Below are 16,050 nucleotides of genomic sequence, written 5' to 3' on the forward strand. Positions count from 1 at the left end.
GGTTGCGCATGCGTTGGGTGACTTTCTCCTTCAATCTGCCCTCCCTGAGACTCACAGCCGAGACCGGGGCCGGACACCGAGCGACAGAAACGCGCAGCCAAACACCGGTAAGGACGCGTAGAGGGGGGGATTAGCAAGGGACTGGGCTGAATACACCGGCGCGGTGTTTATTTCTGAAATACAGCAGGTAAAGTAAAGGTATGCGCCAGTAAAGGGGATTTAAGCTGTCAGGCACGATGGAGCTAGGCGAAAAGGCCTGGAAAAATACGCGAGGTTGGTTGTGCTGCCTGGGTGATGCCGAGTGAAGGAAGGTGCAGTCTTGCGTCGCAATGGTGTTTTTTGGGTGTAGCGTCTCTGTGCAGAAATGACAGCTGAGGTCACTGGTGGCCTGTGATATTTGGCGTGGGTTGGACCCTGCGCGCCGTTCTGTCCGATTCAGTTTAATGAAAACCCCTTTTCAAATTGAATGAGACCGGAAGGTGTGCGAGGCTGCAGTGCTGTAATCGGTCTCCCCGGAGCTGTGTACGCGACGCTGTACTGCGTGTCCCTGTGTAACGAGTAGCAGCGCCAGATTCTCCGGGCTCCCCTGCCTCTTACATTGTAGCGAGCGCGGCTTGTGCAGTCACACTGTGGCGCTGTGACAGTAGCCGGTGTGCGCAGAGAAAGTGAAAGCGACAGTGACGAAGGGACGAGAAGTCGCCATTCTCAATACTCCTCGCAGCGTCGCGTCTGAAATCCCGGAGAATGACATTCAGGGGGATAACAGGAACAGTGGTGGTTAGTGACAGGATTGTATAATACAAATAATAATAATAATAATAATAATAATAATAATGAATTATTATTATCTGAATAATTTTCCAATTAGACAGCAGCTGAGCTTCCGCGTCTGATCCAGGCACCAGTGTGCAGTGCGGGGGAGAGTCATTTACTGTGCGTTTAAAAAAATAGGCTATCTTTCAAGGCATTGCATGGCGACCGTATAGAGAGACGTATAGAAAGCGGTCGCTGGCGAGTGTCTCCCAGTGATGTGAGATTACCTGATATGAGACTCGGGCCCAGCAGTATAGACGGGAATGGTCAACTGATAACCAGCCCTGTAAAGGAGGGTCACATGGACCCAGTTTCGAGTTCTGTGCGCACTAAATATAGCACAGCGCCGCAGCTTTGGTTTCATGAGACACGGCTGTGTGTGCTGCTCATGTCAGTCAGCTGCAGCGCGTAGTCCTGGGTGCTGCTGGGTACTGGCGACGGCAGGTTTTCATTAGTCGATTAAGCGCTGCTGTAAAGCGCGCATCTGAACTTGTCCTTCAAGAGATCACACTTGAATTCAAAGTACGCCTGCCTGCCTGCCTGCCTGCCTGCCTGCCGGCCCGCCCGGTGAGACAAGCGAGGGCGGAGTCGTGGTGATTCACCTTCTCCAAGCCTGGTGCGATCCTCCCTAGCTGGGAAGGCGAGGAGTGGCAGCTCGGGAAAGGTCGTGCGGGTGTGGCCTTTTTTTTTAAATCCATTTAGTGCGGGCCTGCTGCGAGAGGAATACTACAGTTAAGAGGAACTTCCGGGGCATTCGTTTAAAACAAATAAATACATGATTGTGTAACTAGCTGAGGGAGTGCAAGGTGCGGTTCTGCTACACTGATGCTAATGCACGGGGTTTGAAGCTAATCTAAAGCAAGCTGTGTTTGGGTGCTGCTGTTCACCGCGCTGCTGGGCTGATCCAGTGTAGTTCACACGCAGGGGTGTGTTTATACTGCATTGTACAGTATGCTCAGGGAAGTTGTTTCTCCATTCTGCAGTCAGGATGCTGGGTTTCTCAAAACCAGATGTGTATAAAAAACTGCCTCAGGGGAAACAAGCCAAATAAAACGGCGTGCTTGTGTATTATTTCCAGCGAAGCCATGTCTGTCTAAAGAATGCAGACCGGTAAACGTGTCTGGAAGCAGTTGTATTTAATTTCTCCTATGCGCATGGTTTCAGTTTGCAGCCTCACTGAAGCAACGCTTTGCTGTGGATTAGGTGCTTGATAAGAAAAGTGAGGGATCAGTCAGTGGAAGCAGTGATTAATCTTCTCTCTACAGACTGCAAACCACACTCACTCACTCTGACAGGCTGCAGTGCTGCAAACCACACTCACTCACTCTCACAGGCTGCAGTGCTGCAAACCACACTCACTCACTCTCACAGGCTGCAGTGCTGCAAACCACACTCACTCACTCACTCTCACAGGCTGCAGTGCTGCAAACCACACTCACTCACTCTCACAGGCTGCAGTGCTGCAAACCACACTCACTCACTCTCACAGGCTGCAGTGCTGCAAACCACACTCGCTCACTCACTCTGACAGGCTGCAGTGCTGCAAACCACACTCACTCACTCTCACAGGCTGCAGTGCTGCAAACCACACTCACTCACTCACTCTGACAGCCTGCAGTGCTGCAAACCACACTCACTCACTCTGACAGGCTGCAGTGCTGCAAACCACACTCACTCACTTACTCTGACAGGCTGCAGTGCTGCAAACCACACTCACTCACTCTCACAGGCTGCAGTGCTGCAAACCACACTCACTCACACACTCTCACAGGCTGCAGTGCTGCAAACCACACTCACTCACTCTCACAGGCTGCAGTGCTGCAAACCACACTCGCTCACTCACTCTCACAGGCTGCAGTGCTGCAAACCACACTCGCTCACTCTGACAGGCTGCAGTGCTGCAAACCACACTCACTCACTCTCACAGGCTGCAGTGCTGCAAACCACACTCACTCACTCACTCTCACAGGCTGCAGTGCTGCAAACCACACTCACTCACTCTCACAGGCTGCAGTGCTGCAAACCACACTCGCTCACTCACTCTCACAGGCTGCAGTGCTGCAAACCACACTCGCTCACTCTCACAGATCCAGCACCTTTTCAAGTCCCTTCATTACCGAGCCGTCTGTGTGACCTTCTGAAAGCCAGCAAGAGAAAACCTTCAGCCTCACGGGGTCTCCGGAGTGCCCGTTGCGCTGGAACCTCCTTTGCATCGGCTGCCTGGGTTTGCAGTGCAAGCCTGATGTGATGAAGCTGGGTTGTGATTGACTGGCACTGTTGGTGGGGCTGTGCAATTGGCTGGCAGTGGCACGCTGGTGAAAGTGATGGATGCTGGCTGTGGCTGAATGAACGAGACTGTAGTAGCAGTAAAGACTAACGGAGCCCATGTGGTCAAGACCGCTGAACTGCAGCGAGAGATTAGATTTCTAAATGATGTGTGTGGGAGACGCAAGCCTTGTGAGCTTCTGCACACAGATTAATTCCTCCTGTTACCACGGTGACATTTATTACATGCCTCTGCTGAATTGATCGGCTCTTACGAGTGCAGCGTGGCACACCCAGTAGAGTTTGGATACGGATTCTGTGTTGAAATTAGAGTCCCAGTACAAGCTGTATTTGCTTACACAGCCCTGCAGACTGAAAGTGCAGATCTGAGATGCATTCCCATAATCCTCTGCACTTCTCTGCTCTCTTCACAGACACAATGGCAGTTCCACCATCGTACTGCGACTTGGGCAAGTCAGCCAAGGATATCTTCAGCAAGGGCTATGGTGAGTGGGAGTGGGCGTGGGAGTGGGAGTGGGAGTGGGAGTGGGAGGGACGGACGGACGGACTCCATTTCAGTGAAAGGGGGTTCTGCTGTCCCACTGTATTGCAGGGATCTTGTGCTGTGTTTGGATGTGTTGGTCCTTTTTAAGGACCAGCCTTGTGAGACGAATCCTGCTTTTTGTTTTTTTATAATATATAGCCTTATCACAGGATGAACCTCTCGGGTGTGAGACACGCCTGCCACTGGTTCAGTGAACCGGAATGTGCTGCTTCGTTCAAACACGCTGCCTGTCTGTCAATGTCACGGCTGACCTTGTGCTGTCAGGAAACTCGCTCATTAGAATCTCAAAGCTGCTGTCCCTTGAGACTGGACTGCTTAGCCCAGAGCAGTCAGTCCCTCTAGATCAGTATTGAGACTCGACTCTGCTTAGCCAGCCCAGAGCAGGGTCCATCCCTCTAGATCAGTATTGAGACTCAACTCTTAGCCCAGAGCAGGGTCAGCCCCTCTAGATCAGTATTGAGACTCGATAATACTGATCTGGCCTGAAACCCAGACCCACCTTGCTGTCAGCAGGGGCCTTTCCGTTCTGCATTGCTTTCACACTTCCCTTCACACACAGAGGCCGGGCAGTCCCTTAGCCTCAGCAGCTAGCTCAGACAGCTGGATATAATCTGTCAGAGACAGCTGGAGCATCAGGGCAGAATACTCCCCGAAATGTTATTCTCCCAGTGTCAGGAATCAAGCAGAGCAGAGCCTGGTCTGCATGGAGCCTTCCCAAAGCGCTCAGAATGGGAATAGAAAGCACACAATATTAAATGCTCCCCCCCTACCCCTTCCCCCCCCCGGTGTGCTCTGTGTATCTTTAGAGGGGTAATTAGCTCCTACCTGAATAACCTGCCCCTGACTTCACCGTGAAGGCTGTCTGTCTGCAGGGATGCATCCACATCACTCCTCTGTGTGTTTTTCCAGGCTTTGGGGTCGTGAAGTTGGACTTGAAGACCAAGTCTCAGAGCGGAGTGGTGAGTATCGCTGTTGGAGAGTGAAGCTTGGTGCCTCCAGAGAGCATGGAGCTGGGGACTTCTGACCCTCTCCAGAGGGTGACCTGCAGGACTGGGGGACCACTGTGAGCATCGCTGCAGAGTACCCCTGGCTCCCACCCTCACAGTCGCTTGCATGAAGGCTGCGTGTCATTTCCAATGTACAGCTCTGGCCAAAAGTTTTGCATCCCCTGTAGAATGAACTGATCCATACAATGGAATGGAAGCTGCTGAATATTGTTAACATATTGAATTGCACACCGCTTTGTAGTTTTCACAGATACTTTAAAAATTGAAAAAAATGTGACGTTTCAAAATCTAACATGAAACACTACTGTACTGCTATTAAGGCTTCCGGTAGACTCTTTTTGCGATATCATTGTGTAGTGTCTTTGATTACACAATGTTGAATAAAATATCTCATTTGAAGTGTTTTTTAAATCCCCAAAAGAAATGACTAAAGCTAAGGTTTACAATTTTCGAAAAGCAAACTATGAAGGTATGAAACAGAGACTAACAGAAGTAGATTGGAGTAAAATAGAGAAAACATCCACAGAAAAAGGATGGTTGTTCTTCAAAAATGTAGTACTAGAGGCACAAAACAATTATATCCCTAAAGTAGACAAATCTAAATGTAAAACTAAATTGCCAAAATGGTTTAATAGATCAATTAAAAAAAATATTCAGCGAAAAAAGGCACTTTACAGAGCATTAAAAAAGGACCAAAAAGAAAGTACGCAGAAAGAGTACACAGAACTGCAAACGCAAGTCAAAAAGGAAGTTAGAAAGGCCAAGAGAGAAATAGAAATGAACATTGCTAAGGGAGCTAAAACCAATTCCAAAATGTTTTTCCAATATTACAACAGCAAGAGAACATTCAAAGAGGAGATTAAATGTTTAAGAGATACAAATGGCAAAATTGTAGATGAAGAAAAAAAAATAGCAAATATGTTAAATGATTACTTTTCACAAGTTTTTACAAAGGAAGATACTGACAACATGCCCCACATGTCATCCAGTTCCTGTCCAGTTTTAAATAACTTTAGCATAACTGAGGCAGAAGTGTTAAAGGGACTAGGAGCTCTTAAAATAAACAAATCCCCTGGGCCGGATGAGATCCTCCCAGTAGTACTCAAAGAAATGAAAGAAGTAATTTACAAACCGCTAACCAAGATCATGCAGCAGTCTCTTGACACAGGGGTGGTACCGACAGACTGGAAAATTGCAAACGTAATACCGATCCACAAAAAGGGAAACAAAACTGAACCAGGTAACTACAGACCAGTAAGCCTGACTTCTATTATATGCAAACTTATGGAAACTATAATAAGATCCAAAATGGAAAATTACCTATATGGTAACAGGGTACTGGGAGACAGTCAACATGGTTTTAGGAAAGGGAGATCGTGTCTAACTAACTTGCTTGATTTTTTTGAGGATGCAACATCGATAATGGATAATTGCAAAGCATATGACATGGTTTATTTAGATTTCCAGAAAGCTTTTGACAAAGTCCCGCACAAAAGATTAATTCTCAAACTGAACGCAGTTGGGATTCAAGGAAACACATGTACATGGATTAGGGAGTGGTTAACATGTAGAAAACAGAAAGTACTGATTAGAGGAAAAACCTCAGAATGGAGTGTGGTAACCAGCGGTGTACCACAGGGATCAGTATTAGGTCCTCTGCTATTCCTAATCTACATTAATGATTTAGATTCTGGTATAGTAAGCAAACTTGTTAAATTTGCAGACGACACAAAAGTAGGAGGAGTGGCAAACACTGTTGCAGCAGCAAAGGTCATTCAAAATGATCTAGACAAGATTCAGAACTGGGCAGACACATGGCAAATGACATTTAATAGAGAAAAGTGTAAGGTACTGCACGCAGGAAATAAAAATGTGCATTATAAATATCATATGGGAGATATTGAAATTGGAGAAGGAATCTATGAAAAAGACCTAGGAGTTTTTGTTGACTCAGAAATGTCTTCATCTAGACAATGTGGGGAAGCTATAAAAAAGGCTAACAAGATGCTCGGATACATTGTGAAAAGTGTTGAATTTAAATCAAGGGAAGTAATGTTAAAACTGTACAATGCACTAGTAAGACCTCATCTTGAATATTGTGTTCAGTTCTGGTCATCTCGCTATAAAAAAGATATTGCTGCTCTAGAAAGAGTGCAAAGAAGAGCGACCAGAATTATTCCGGGCTTAAAAGGCATGTCATATGCAGACAGGCTAAAAGAATTGAATCTGTTCAGTCTTGAACAAAGAAGACTACGTGGTGACCTAATTCAAGCATTCAAAATTCTAAAAGGTATTGACAGTGTCGACCCAAGGGACTTTTTCAGCCTGAAAAAAGAAACAAGGACCAGGGGTCACAAATGGAGTTTAGAAAAAGGGGCATTCAGAACAGAAAATAGGAGACACTTTTTTACACAGAGAATTGTGAGGGTATGGAATCAACTCCCCAGTAATGTTGTTGAAGCTGACACCCTGGGATCCTTCAAGAAGCTGCTTGATGAGATTTTGGGATCAATAAGCTACTAACAACCAAACGAGCAAGATGGGCCGAATGGCCTCCTCTCGTTTGTAAACTTTCTTATGTTCTTATCTAAATTATGTTCCTAGTTTTTTTTTTCTTTAATTGAATCTCAATCCTAAAATGCTAGGTGATGCAGAACGTTTGGTCACAGCGGTAGCCTCTCTGCACCACATTAAATTTAAGGCGATGATGAATTTGTCCCTGCTCTGAGAACGAGCCCCTCTTTTGAAGGGGGCTTGAACACTGCACTCCTAACCCTTGGTTTCTTCTCTCTTTCCTTCTGCCTCTTTTGGACTGGGATGGTTCAGATGGTAAGATTGCGTTTGTAACGGCTGCTGTACTTTCTGGACCAGAAGCATTGCAGAACCCTCGCTGTGGAATAAACAAAGACTTGTAAAATATACACCGCGTGTTTCTAAATTAGTGGTTTAAAAAAAAATAAATCTAAATATCTTTCTTCGCAGATCAGAATAATATTTAATATCTGCCCAGCACAATTTATTTTAATGTCTCCAGCAAAGCGTGTATTGGTGGAACCCCAGCGCTGGTGTGCTCTAGAATGCTGGTGTGTTCTGGAATGCTCTGTCGGTTTGTCTCTTAGCTTCTTCCTTGACTGTCTTCAGCCCTGCTTCCTCACGCAGTAAGAGATCGATTTAAAAGTCATAGCAGCGCTAATCCAAGATTAGATCTAAACAGTAGAATCCACTCTTACAAACTGATAGATAGGAAACAGTGCGACAGGGATAGTGATGCAGATTGGGGGAAGAGAGGACCCTGTGTGTGTGTGTGTGTGTGTATGTGTGTGTGCGTGCTACCGAGTAGGCTCATACACACACACACGCGTGTGTACCGCGTGGGAGACACTCACCACACTGTGCGTACCGTGCGGATGGCTTACCCCCATGTGGGTGTTGGGTGTGTGTGTGTGTGTGTGTGTGTGTGTGTACCGACCGAGTGCTCAGACACACTGTGTGTTTGTGCGTGCGCACGTGTGTACTGATGGAATGGGAGACCACCACACACACACACGCACCACACACATGCTTACCTATACCCCTGTGTGTGTGTGTGTGTGTGTGTACGTGTACGGATGGCTCACCCTCTGTGTGTGTGTGTGCGCGTGCGTGTGTACTGATGGCTTACCCTCTGTGTGTGTGTGTATGGATGGCTCACCCTCTGTGTGTGTGCATCTGTACAAATGGCTCACCCTCTGTGTGTGTCTGTGTGTGCGTGTGTACAGATGGCTTACCCTCTGTGTGTGTGTGCGGATGGCTTACCCTCTGTGTGTGTGTGTGTGTGTGTGTGTGTGTGTGTGTGTGTGTGTGTGTGTACGGATGGCTTACCCTCTGTGTGTGTGTGTGTGTATGTGTGTGTATGGATGGCTCACCCTCTGTGTGTGTGTGTGTGCGTGCGTGTGTACTGATGGCTTACCCTCTGTGTTTGTGTGTGTGTGCGTGCGTGTGTACTGATGGCTTACCCTCTGTGTGTGTGTGTGTACGGATGGCTCACCCTCTGTGTGTGTGTGTGTGCGCGTGCGTGTGTACTGATGGCTTACCCTCTGTGTGCGTGTGTATGGATGGCTCACCCTCTGTGTGTGTGTGTGTGTGCGTGCGTGTGTACTGATGGCTTACCCTCTGTGTGTGTGTGTATGGATGGCTCACCCTCTGTGTGTGCGCCTGCAGGAGTTCTCCACCTCCGGCTCTTCAAACACAGACTCCGGGAAGGCAACGGGGAGTCTGGAGACCAAGTACAAGATGAAGGAGCTGGGCCTGACCTTCAACCAGAAGTGGAACACGGACAACACCCTGAGCACCGGGGTCACCCTGGAGGACCAGGTAGGCTTCCCGCGGCTCGAATAGAAAGAGGGGGTGGTGACGGGAGTGCTCTCATTGGAACTTAATAATAATAATAATGCCATCTTCGTTAATCAAGCATTTCAATTTAAAGTTTTCAAACCCTGTTTCGCAATACTGTTTTATTTCTATTAATGACTGTAAAATTTCCAAAGAAGGTTTGTAAATGAAATTCCCATGACTGATGCAGATGCTTCGTTTATTAACTGAGCAGCTGAAATTCGAACAGAAATGATTTAAAGGGAACTCAAAGCCTTGAATGAATAGATCTTACTTTATATAAATAGATAATATATACTTATATTATCTTATATATAATATCTATATATATATATATATATATATGTATATTATATATTGTGTGTGTATTATATATAATAATGTTTCTTTCTCTACAGTTGGCGAATGGACTCAAGCTTACCTTTGACACTACATTCGTACCAAACACAGGGTAAATACAACATCACTGTGAATGTGTGGACTGTCTCTTTAATATGTGTGTTTCAGTAGACTTCTGTACATCCTTTTTAAAATCAGCGCTAAGTAATAAAACCTTTTTTTTCTTCTTATGATTATTCAGTGCACTTTAAATAACAGAAACTTTCTTTATCCAGGGCTAAAAAAACCCTGATTTTCTTCGTTCGCTCTCGTTCTTAAGAGATGGTCTTGTTGTGTGTGTCTGTCTCTCAGTAAGAAGAGTGGTAAGCTGAAGACTGGGTACAAGCGTGACTACATCAACCTGGGCTGCGACGTGGACTTCGACTTCGCCGGCCCTGTGATCCACGGGGCCGCTGTCGTCGGCTATGAGGGCTGGCTCGCTGGCTACCAGGTGGCCTTCGACACGGCCAAGTCCAAGCTGGCCCAGAACAACTTCGCCCTGGGCTACAAGGCAGGGGACTTCCAGCTGCACACCAGCGTGTGAGTACAGTGCGCCGACCCTGCTGGCACTCGGGAGAGAGCCGCCCGACCCAAGCAGCATCGCATTACTACCGTGTCATATTGCATACAAGTAGTCTTAATCCTAAATTGTTACTTCTTCTCTCCTGTTGTGTTCTAGTAGTATTTGCACTCGCTGTAAACTACACTGTGTTTAAGAATAGTTTTTGTTTTGCCCATTCGACTTGGATAAACGCATCTGCCAGTAATAATAATAAATAAAACGCTTTTTCTTTTTTTCTTCTCCTCCTCTCTGCTTTCATCGTTGCTACCTGCCTCACAGCCGCCGAGGTACGATGTGTTCGGCACTTTGCTGGTTCGACCTTCTGACGACAACTTGAGACTGCGGTGACCTGGCTGTCCGTCGTTGTTTGGGGGGCACCCGCCGTATCGTCGGTTCATGGTACCAGCTGATACGGTAGAGGCACTCAGGAGTCCCCCTCCCCCCTCCCCCCTCCCCCCTCCGGGGTCTCGCTCGCTGTACGAGGAAGCGCTCCTCGGTAATCTTCTCGTTTTGAATGTCTTTTTGTATCTCCGTTCCCTGCAGGCCAAAGTGAACAATGCCAGCCTGATCGGAGTAGGATACACCCAGACCCTCCGGCCAGGTACCTTTCCAACTCTGCCTCCCGCTGCAGGCTGCCAGCTGGCATGTGCAGCACTGGCCTGTGGAATGAACTCCTTGTGCTTCATGAAGGCCAATGAAACCTGCTGAATAATGTTATTCACATGTTGAATCGCACCCCGCTCTGTAGATTTGCGTCACTGTGTGTGTGTGTGTCTCCAGACAGCCAGCACAGCTACAGCACTACCCTGCGTTTTAGCTTTGCTGTAACTGCAGTCTGTGTGCGTCGGGCACAGCAGGCAGTTTAATAACGGATCGTGTAGTAAATCATTTCTTTTTTCCCCTCTCGCCCGTGACAGGAGTGAAGCTGACTCTGTCTGGTCTAGTGGACGGAAAGAACTTCAACGCCGGAGGTCACAAGATCGGTCTCGGGTTTGAACTCGAAGCATAAAGAGGGGCGTGGGCCAGTCTACTCCTGCTGAAAGCGCTGGGACTGACCCGACTCCCCCTCCCCTCCCCCACTGATCTTCAATCTGCAGCATCCTGGCACACCCCCTCGCACACTCACAGGCTCCTGGGTTTCATTCTCAACCTTTTTTTTTTCTCCAGCAAAATCCTACAAGTGGAAACGTTTCCTTTTTTTTTTTTTAATATTTCTTTCTTTTTAAACTCCTTGGTGTTCAGCCGTTGTGGAGGGAAGCCTGGGTTTGTGATGTGCCACAATTGCAGCCCTATTGCTATTAAATTATTACCATTTTCTAGAGAACAGTATATAGCGTTGCATTCTAATTGTGAAGCACTCGCTCCAAATTATTATTATTTACTGACATTTCTGTACCTGCATGTTGGAACACCTTCGTCTGTCATCTTTTATTTTATTTTATTTTTTTTTATTTTTTTTGTACAATTCTTAAACACCTGTTGTGCTGGGAGCTCCGAACTTGAATTCAAATAAAGAAATGAATACAAAATGAGTTTGCATTGAGAGATTTATTTTGGTCTCCCTTGCCCAGCCCCCTGCCCTAAGCCAGTAAGCTCCTCTCCTGTCGGAATTCACAATGCATTCGATTTTCATGACCTTTTAAGTACAGAAGCAGTAATCCTGGGTTTATGTGGGAGTCAAAGGTTGGAGTGGGTTGAACAGAGAATCGGGTTCCAGGAGATCCTGTAAATAATAATTTCTAGACAGCATTTAATCCTGCTTCACAATCTTCATCACCAAACTAATTTATAGGGCAAAAAACCTTTATATACACAATGACTGCAGTACCTGTTAATAGAAACAGACTCCCCCCACCATCACTTCAAACATACAGTGACACAAGCTATAAGCAGCAATATTGTAGGCACATTGCATTGCATTGCGTCTGTCAGGAATCTCCACTTCTCAGGGTGAGCCAGTAGGACCAATGGGATGATCACATTGCCGGGTTTCTACTCCTGGGTTTGGTGCCGTGTTCAGCCAGCACTGGTAACCCGACAGAAACGGCAACATAATAAATAACCAGCCCTCTTAACTAGAAGCACGGAAGCTGCAGTACCGGATTCTCTCCACAAGAGGGTGGTGCTGCTGCACGCCTCGGGAAACGTTCAGCGTTCTCGCAACCTCTGGTCTGTGTGCTTTTGTCAGTCAAGGCAAAGGGGACCACGTACAGCACACTGTGCTGCTCCGGTTCTTTACAGACTCTCCTGTGCCTCGAGCCTGGAGAGCTCCTCCTCTTCGTAGAGCCAGTCCCACTGCTGCAGGACCTGTGACACGCAGACACCCGACTCGGTTACACAGCAGCAAGGAGTACTGGATGCCACTGGGCTCTGCTTGTTGAGGTGCTGCGTTAAGCTGAGGGAACACAAAGGCACTTTTCTTGTTCCAGGGACAGCGGCTTGAAACCTGGTTCTGGGAGATGTCGTCTGAGGCAACCCCTCAGGTCTCCCCTGGTGAAACCAAGGTCCAAGCAGCAAAGCCACTTCATGTTCCCTCAGCTTTAGAAGCTCATGGAAACCCAACAGCCTTGATTCAGGGAATGCATCCGGATTAATTAGATGCACTTGCACAGGGCCCCCAGCTCAAAAGGGGGCTCCTGAACAATTCAAAAACAATAATAAAAATGACCTCACGATGATGAAAACTAGGTGCATTACAATCAGAACTCGACCCAAATTAACAGTGCACATAAACGTCATATTAACTTATATATATATAATTCAAAACCCACAATTCTGTTAAAGTGCTGCTGTCACCCAAGCGTTCAAGCGCCTCTCAGGCCTCTCAAGCGCTTTCACATGGATGGAAGCAGCGCGGTGGTGCGCAGGGCACTGCCCTTTGAATCCCCCTCCGGACAGCCGAATCTACCTTGCTGTCCCGCTCCTGCTCCTCCAGCGTCTCCTGAACCAGGCTCTGCAACCGGCTCTCGAAGGCCTTGCTCTCCTCGATCACCAGGAGAGAGTCGTCACTGCAGAGACCACAGCAGGGAAACAAACACGCTGGTTAATATCCTCAGTTCTACTCCTCCCTCCCTCCACCTTTCCCTCTCCTTCTCTCCCTTCCCTCTCTCCCTCTCATCCCCACTGCACAAGGAATCGAGAGGCTGTTCAAACAGGTTTCTTCTTAAAAAATACATTTGAGAGCGCCTCAAAGGAAAATGACAATTTGCATACAAACCTGTCAGTAAATTTTAAAACGCTGATGTTTCATGCAAAAAACTAATTGCAATAAAACAACAAAAGTCAGCATCGTTTTTTACTTGTGGGACACACACACACACACACACACACACACACACACACGCGCACTCACACACACACACACACACACACACACACACACACACACACACACACACACACACACACACACACACACACACACACACACACACACACACACACACACACACACACACACACACACACACACACACACACACACACACACACACACACACACACACTGACACACACACACACACACACACACACACACACACTGACACACACACACACACACACACACACACACACACACACACACACACACACACACACACACACACACACACACACACACACACACACACACACACACACACACACACACACACACACACACACACACACTGACACACACACACACACACACACACACACACACACACACACACACACACACACACACACACACACACACACACACACACACACACACACACACACACACACACACACACACACACACACACACACACACACACACACACACACACACACACACACACACACACACACACACACACACACATACACACACACACACACACTGACACACACACACACACACACACACACACACTGACACACACACACACACACACACACACACACATACACACACACGCTCAATCACACACACACACACACACACACACACACACTGACACACACACACACACACACACACACACACACACACACACACACACACACACACACACACACACACACACACACACACACACACACACACACTGACACACACACACACACACACACACACACACACACACACACACACACACACACACACACACACACACACACACACACACACACACACACATACACACACACGCAATCACACACTGACACACACACACACACACACACACACACACTGACACACACACACACACACACACACACACACACACACACACACACACACACACACTGACACACATACACACACGCTCAATCACACACTGACACACACACACACACACACACACACACACACACATGTCCCTTGTACTTTAAAGGGTTCTGTTGGGTTGTCCCGAAGCCTGGTTCCCATGTTCTGCTCACCTGCAGCGGGTCTCATCCGGCAGTGTCCTGTTCAGGGATCGCCCGGGAGAGACGAGCTGGGACGGGGCTCCCCCCTCTGGGCTGCCACTCAACGGGCTGCGCACCTTACTCTGAAAGAGAGGCAGAACTGTTATTACTATCATCATCGTCATCGTCATCGTCACTGTGCAGGGAGAGTGACATTGTCATCAGCAACAAGAGAAACAGGAAACCACGACCACCCTGGATCAGGATCACGGCTTCCAGCTACAATCAGTGCAAAGAAAAAAACGACATGAACAGAATTTAGATATTTTATTTAACAAACTACACAATGATATCGCAAAAGTCTACTGGAAGCCACAATAATAGCACAGAGGTATTACATGTTAGATTTCTGACATTTTTCAATTCGTCAGTTTTTCTGTTAAGTAGATGGAAAGCTACAAAACGGCGTGTAATTCAATATGGTAAGTTAACATCATTCAGCAGGTTTCACTGGACTTTATGAAGAAAAATTAGATGATTGTATAGGGGGATGCAATGTTTTTGTCCAGAGCTGGACATAGGCTCTTCACTCACACAGACCTCCCCCCCCCACCGCCCCCCCCGGGACTTACACAGGCCACCTTGAGCAGGTTCCAGAGCTCCTTCTGCCTCCTCTCCTGCAGGCTCCGGACCATCCCTTCACTCACGCTCATCTGCTGAAGCAGCCCCTCCACCTGGGGCTGCAGCTCCATCACCTTCTGCCGGCACACCACCGTCTTACTGCAGGGGAGCGGGAGGGGAGTGAGCCAGGGAGAGAGCAGGGAGACAGCAGAGAGAAGTGCTCAGGGACTGCACCCCCCGTCATCACAAACAATCTGCTCAAACACAGGCGTGGGGATTACAGTGTACATCAGGGGAGCGGAAGGGGAGTGAGCCAGGGAGACAGCAGGGAGACAGTAGGGAGACAGCAGAGAGCAGCGCTCAGGGACTGCACCCCCCGTCATCACAAACACTCAGCTCAAACACAGACGTGGGCATTACAGTGTACACCAGGGGAGCGAAAGGGGAGTGAGCCAGGGAGACAGCAGGCAGACAGCAGGGAGACAGTAGGGAGCAGCGCTCAGGGACTGCACCCCCCGTCGTCACAAACACTCAGCTCAAACACAGGCGTGGGCATTACAGTGTACACCACGGGAGCGGGAGGGGAGCGGGAGGGGAGTGAGCCCGGGAGACAGCAGGGAGACAGCAGGGAGCAGCGCTCAAGGACTGCACCCCCCGTCATCACAAACACAGACGTAGGCATTACAGTGTACATCAGGGGAGCGGCCACATGGGCCGCATTCCAGTCCTGGTCTTTTTTCCAACCCTGTTCTGAATTGTTTAAATGAACCAATTAAATATAAACCTCCATCCAGACCCTGAAAGCATTCATTCTCATTGTATCTGTTAAACAAAGAAAGCTGGAGTGGAATGGCCCTCCAGGACTGTGATTGGACAGCCCTGGTCTACGCTGTAGTGCAGTGTACAGCGCTGGCCATTTACTGTTCATATGCAAGATTTCTTCACTGTTTTTTTCTATAGGCAGTTAACTGCTGTACAAATAGAGCTCTGGCCAAAACTTTTGCATCGCCTAGAATTTTAGGATTGAGACTATTAATAAAATAAAATAAACAAAACAAAAAAAAACTGTATGGACATAATTCAGC

The 16,050-nt window shown here is 47.7% G+C and overlaps 2 protein-coding genes across 3 annotated transcripts in view; one reads left to right on the plus strand and one right to left on the minus strand.

The window, feature by feature from the left end:
• Window positions 1-11,490, plus strand: LOC121302158 (voltage-dependent anion-selective channel protein 2-like). The gene is made up of 9 exons (XM_041231977.1): window positions 1-107; window positions 3,513-3,584; window positions 4,553-4,602; window positions 8,851-9,003; window positions 9,420-9,472; window positions 9,712-9,939; window positions 10,241-10,248; window positions 10,368-10,562; window positions 10,879-11,490. Exons 2-9 carry the CDS (start codon window positions 3,518-3,520, stop codon window positions 10,968-10,970), a joined length of 846 nt encoding a protein of 281 aa, XP_041087911.1. The 5' UTR covers window positions 1-107; window positions 3,513-3,517; the 3' UTR covers window positions 10,971-11,490.
• The window catches only part of LOC121302294 (inhibitor of nuclear factor kappa-B kinase subunit beta-like), a 22,952-nt gene continuing 18,071 nt past the window's right edge, over window positions 11,170-16,050 (minus strand). For both annotated transcript variants that reach the window (XM_041232150.1, XM_041232149.1), the window contains 4 exons: window positions 14,977-15,124; window positions 14,378-14,487; window positions 12,870-12,969; window positions 11,170-12,268 (listed from right to left, as the gene is read on the minus strand). In XM_041232150.1, coding sequence (XP_041088084.1) covers window positions 12,197-12,268; window positions 12,870-12,969; window positions 14,378-14,487; window positions 14,977-15,124 — 430 coding nt within the window. In that variant the 3' untranslated portion in view covers window positions 11,170-12,196. The remainder of the gene's footprint in view (window positions 12,269-12,869; window positions 12,970-14,377; window positions 14,488-14,976; window positions 15,125-16,050) is intronic.

This window comes from Polyodon spathula, chromosome 29, assembly GCF_017654505.1.
Source record: "Polyodon spathula isolate WHYD16114869_AA chromosome 29, ASM1765450v1, whole genome shotgun sequence".
Taxonomy (NCBI): Eukaryota; Metazoa; Chordata; class Actinopteri; order Acipenseriformes; family Polyodontidae; genus Polyodon; species Polyodon spathula.

Coding starts and splice junctions, on each gene's coding strand:
- LOC121302158 (XM_041231977.1), top strand. CDS start 3,518: ATGGCAGTTCCACCATCGTACTGCGACTTGGGCAAGTCAGCCAAGGAT. Junction 4,603..8,850: donor CCAAGTCTCAGAGCGGAGTG/GTGAGTATCGCT, acceptor GTGCGCCTGCAG/GAGTTCTCCACCTCCGGCTC. Junction 9,473..9,711: donor ACATTCGTACCAAACACAGG/GTAAATACAACA, acceptor TCTGTCTCTCAG/TAAGAAGAGTGGTAAGCTGA.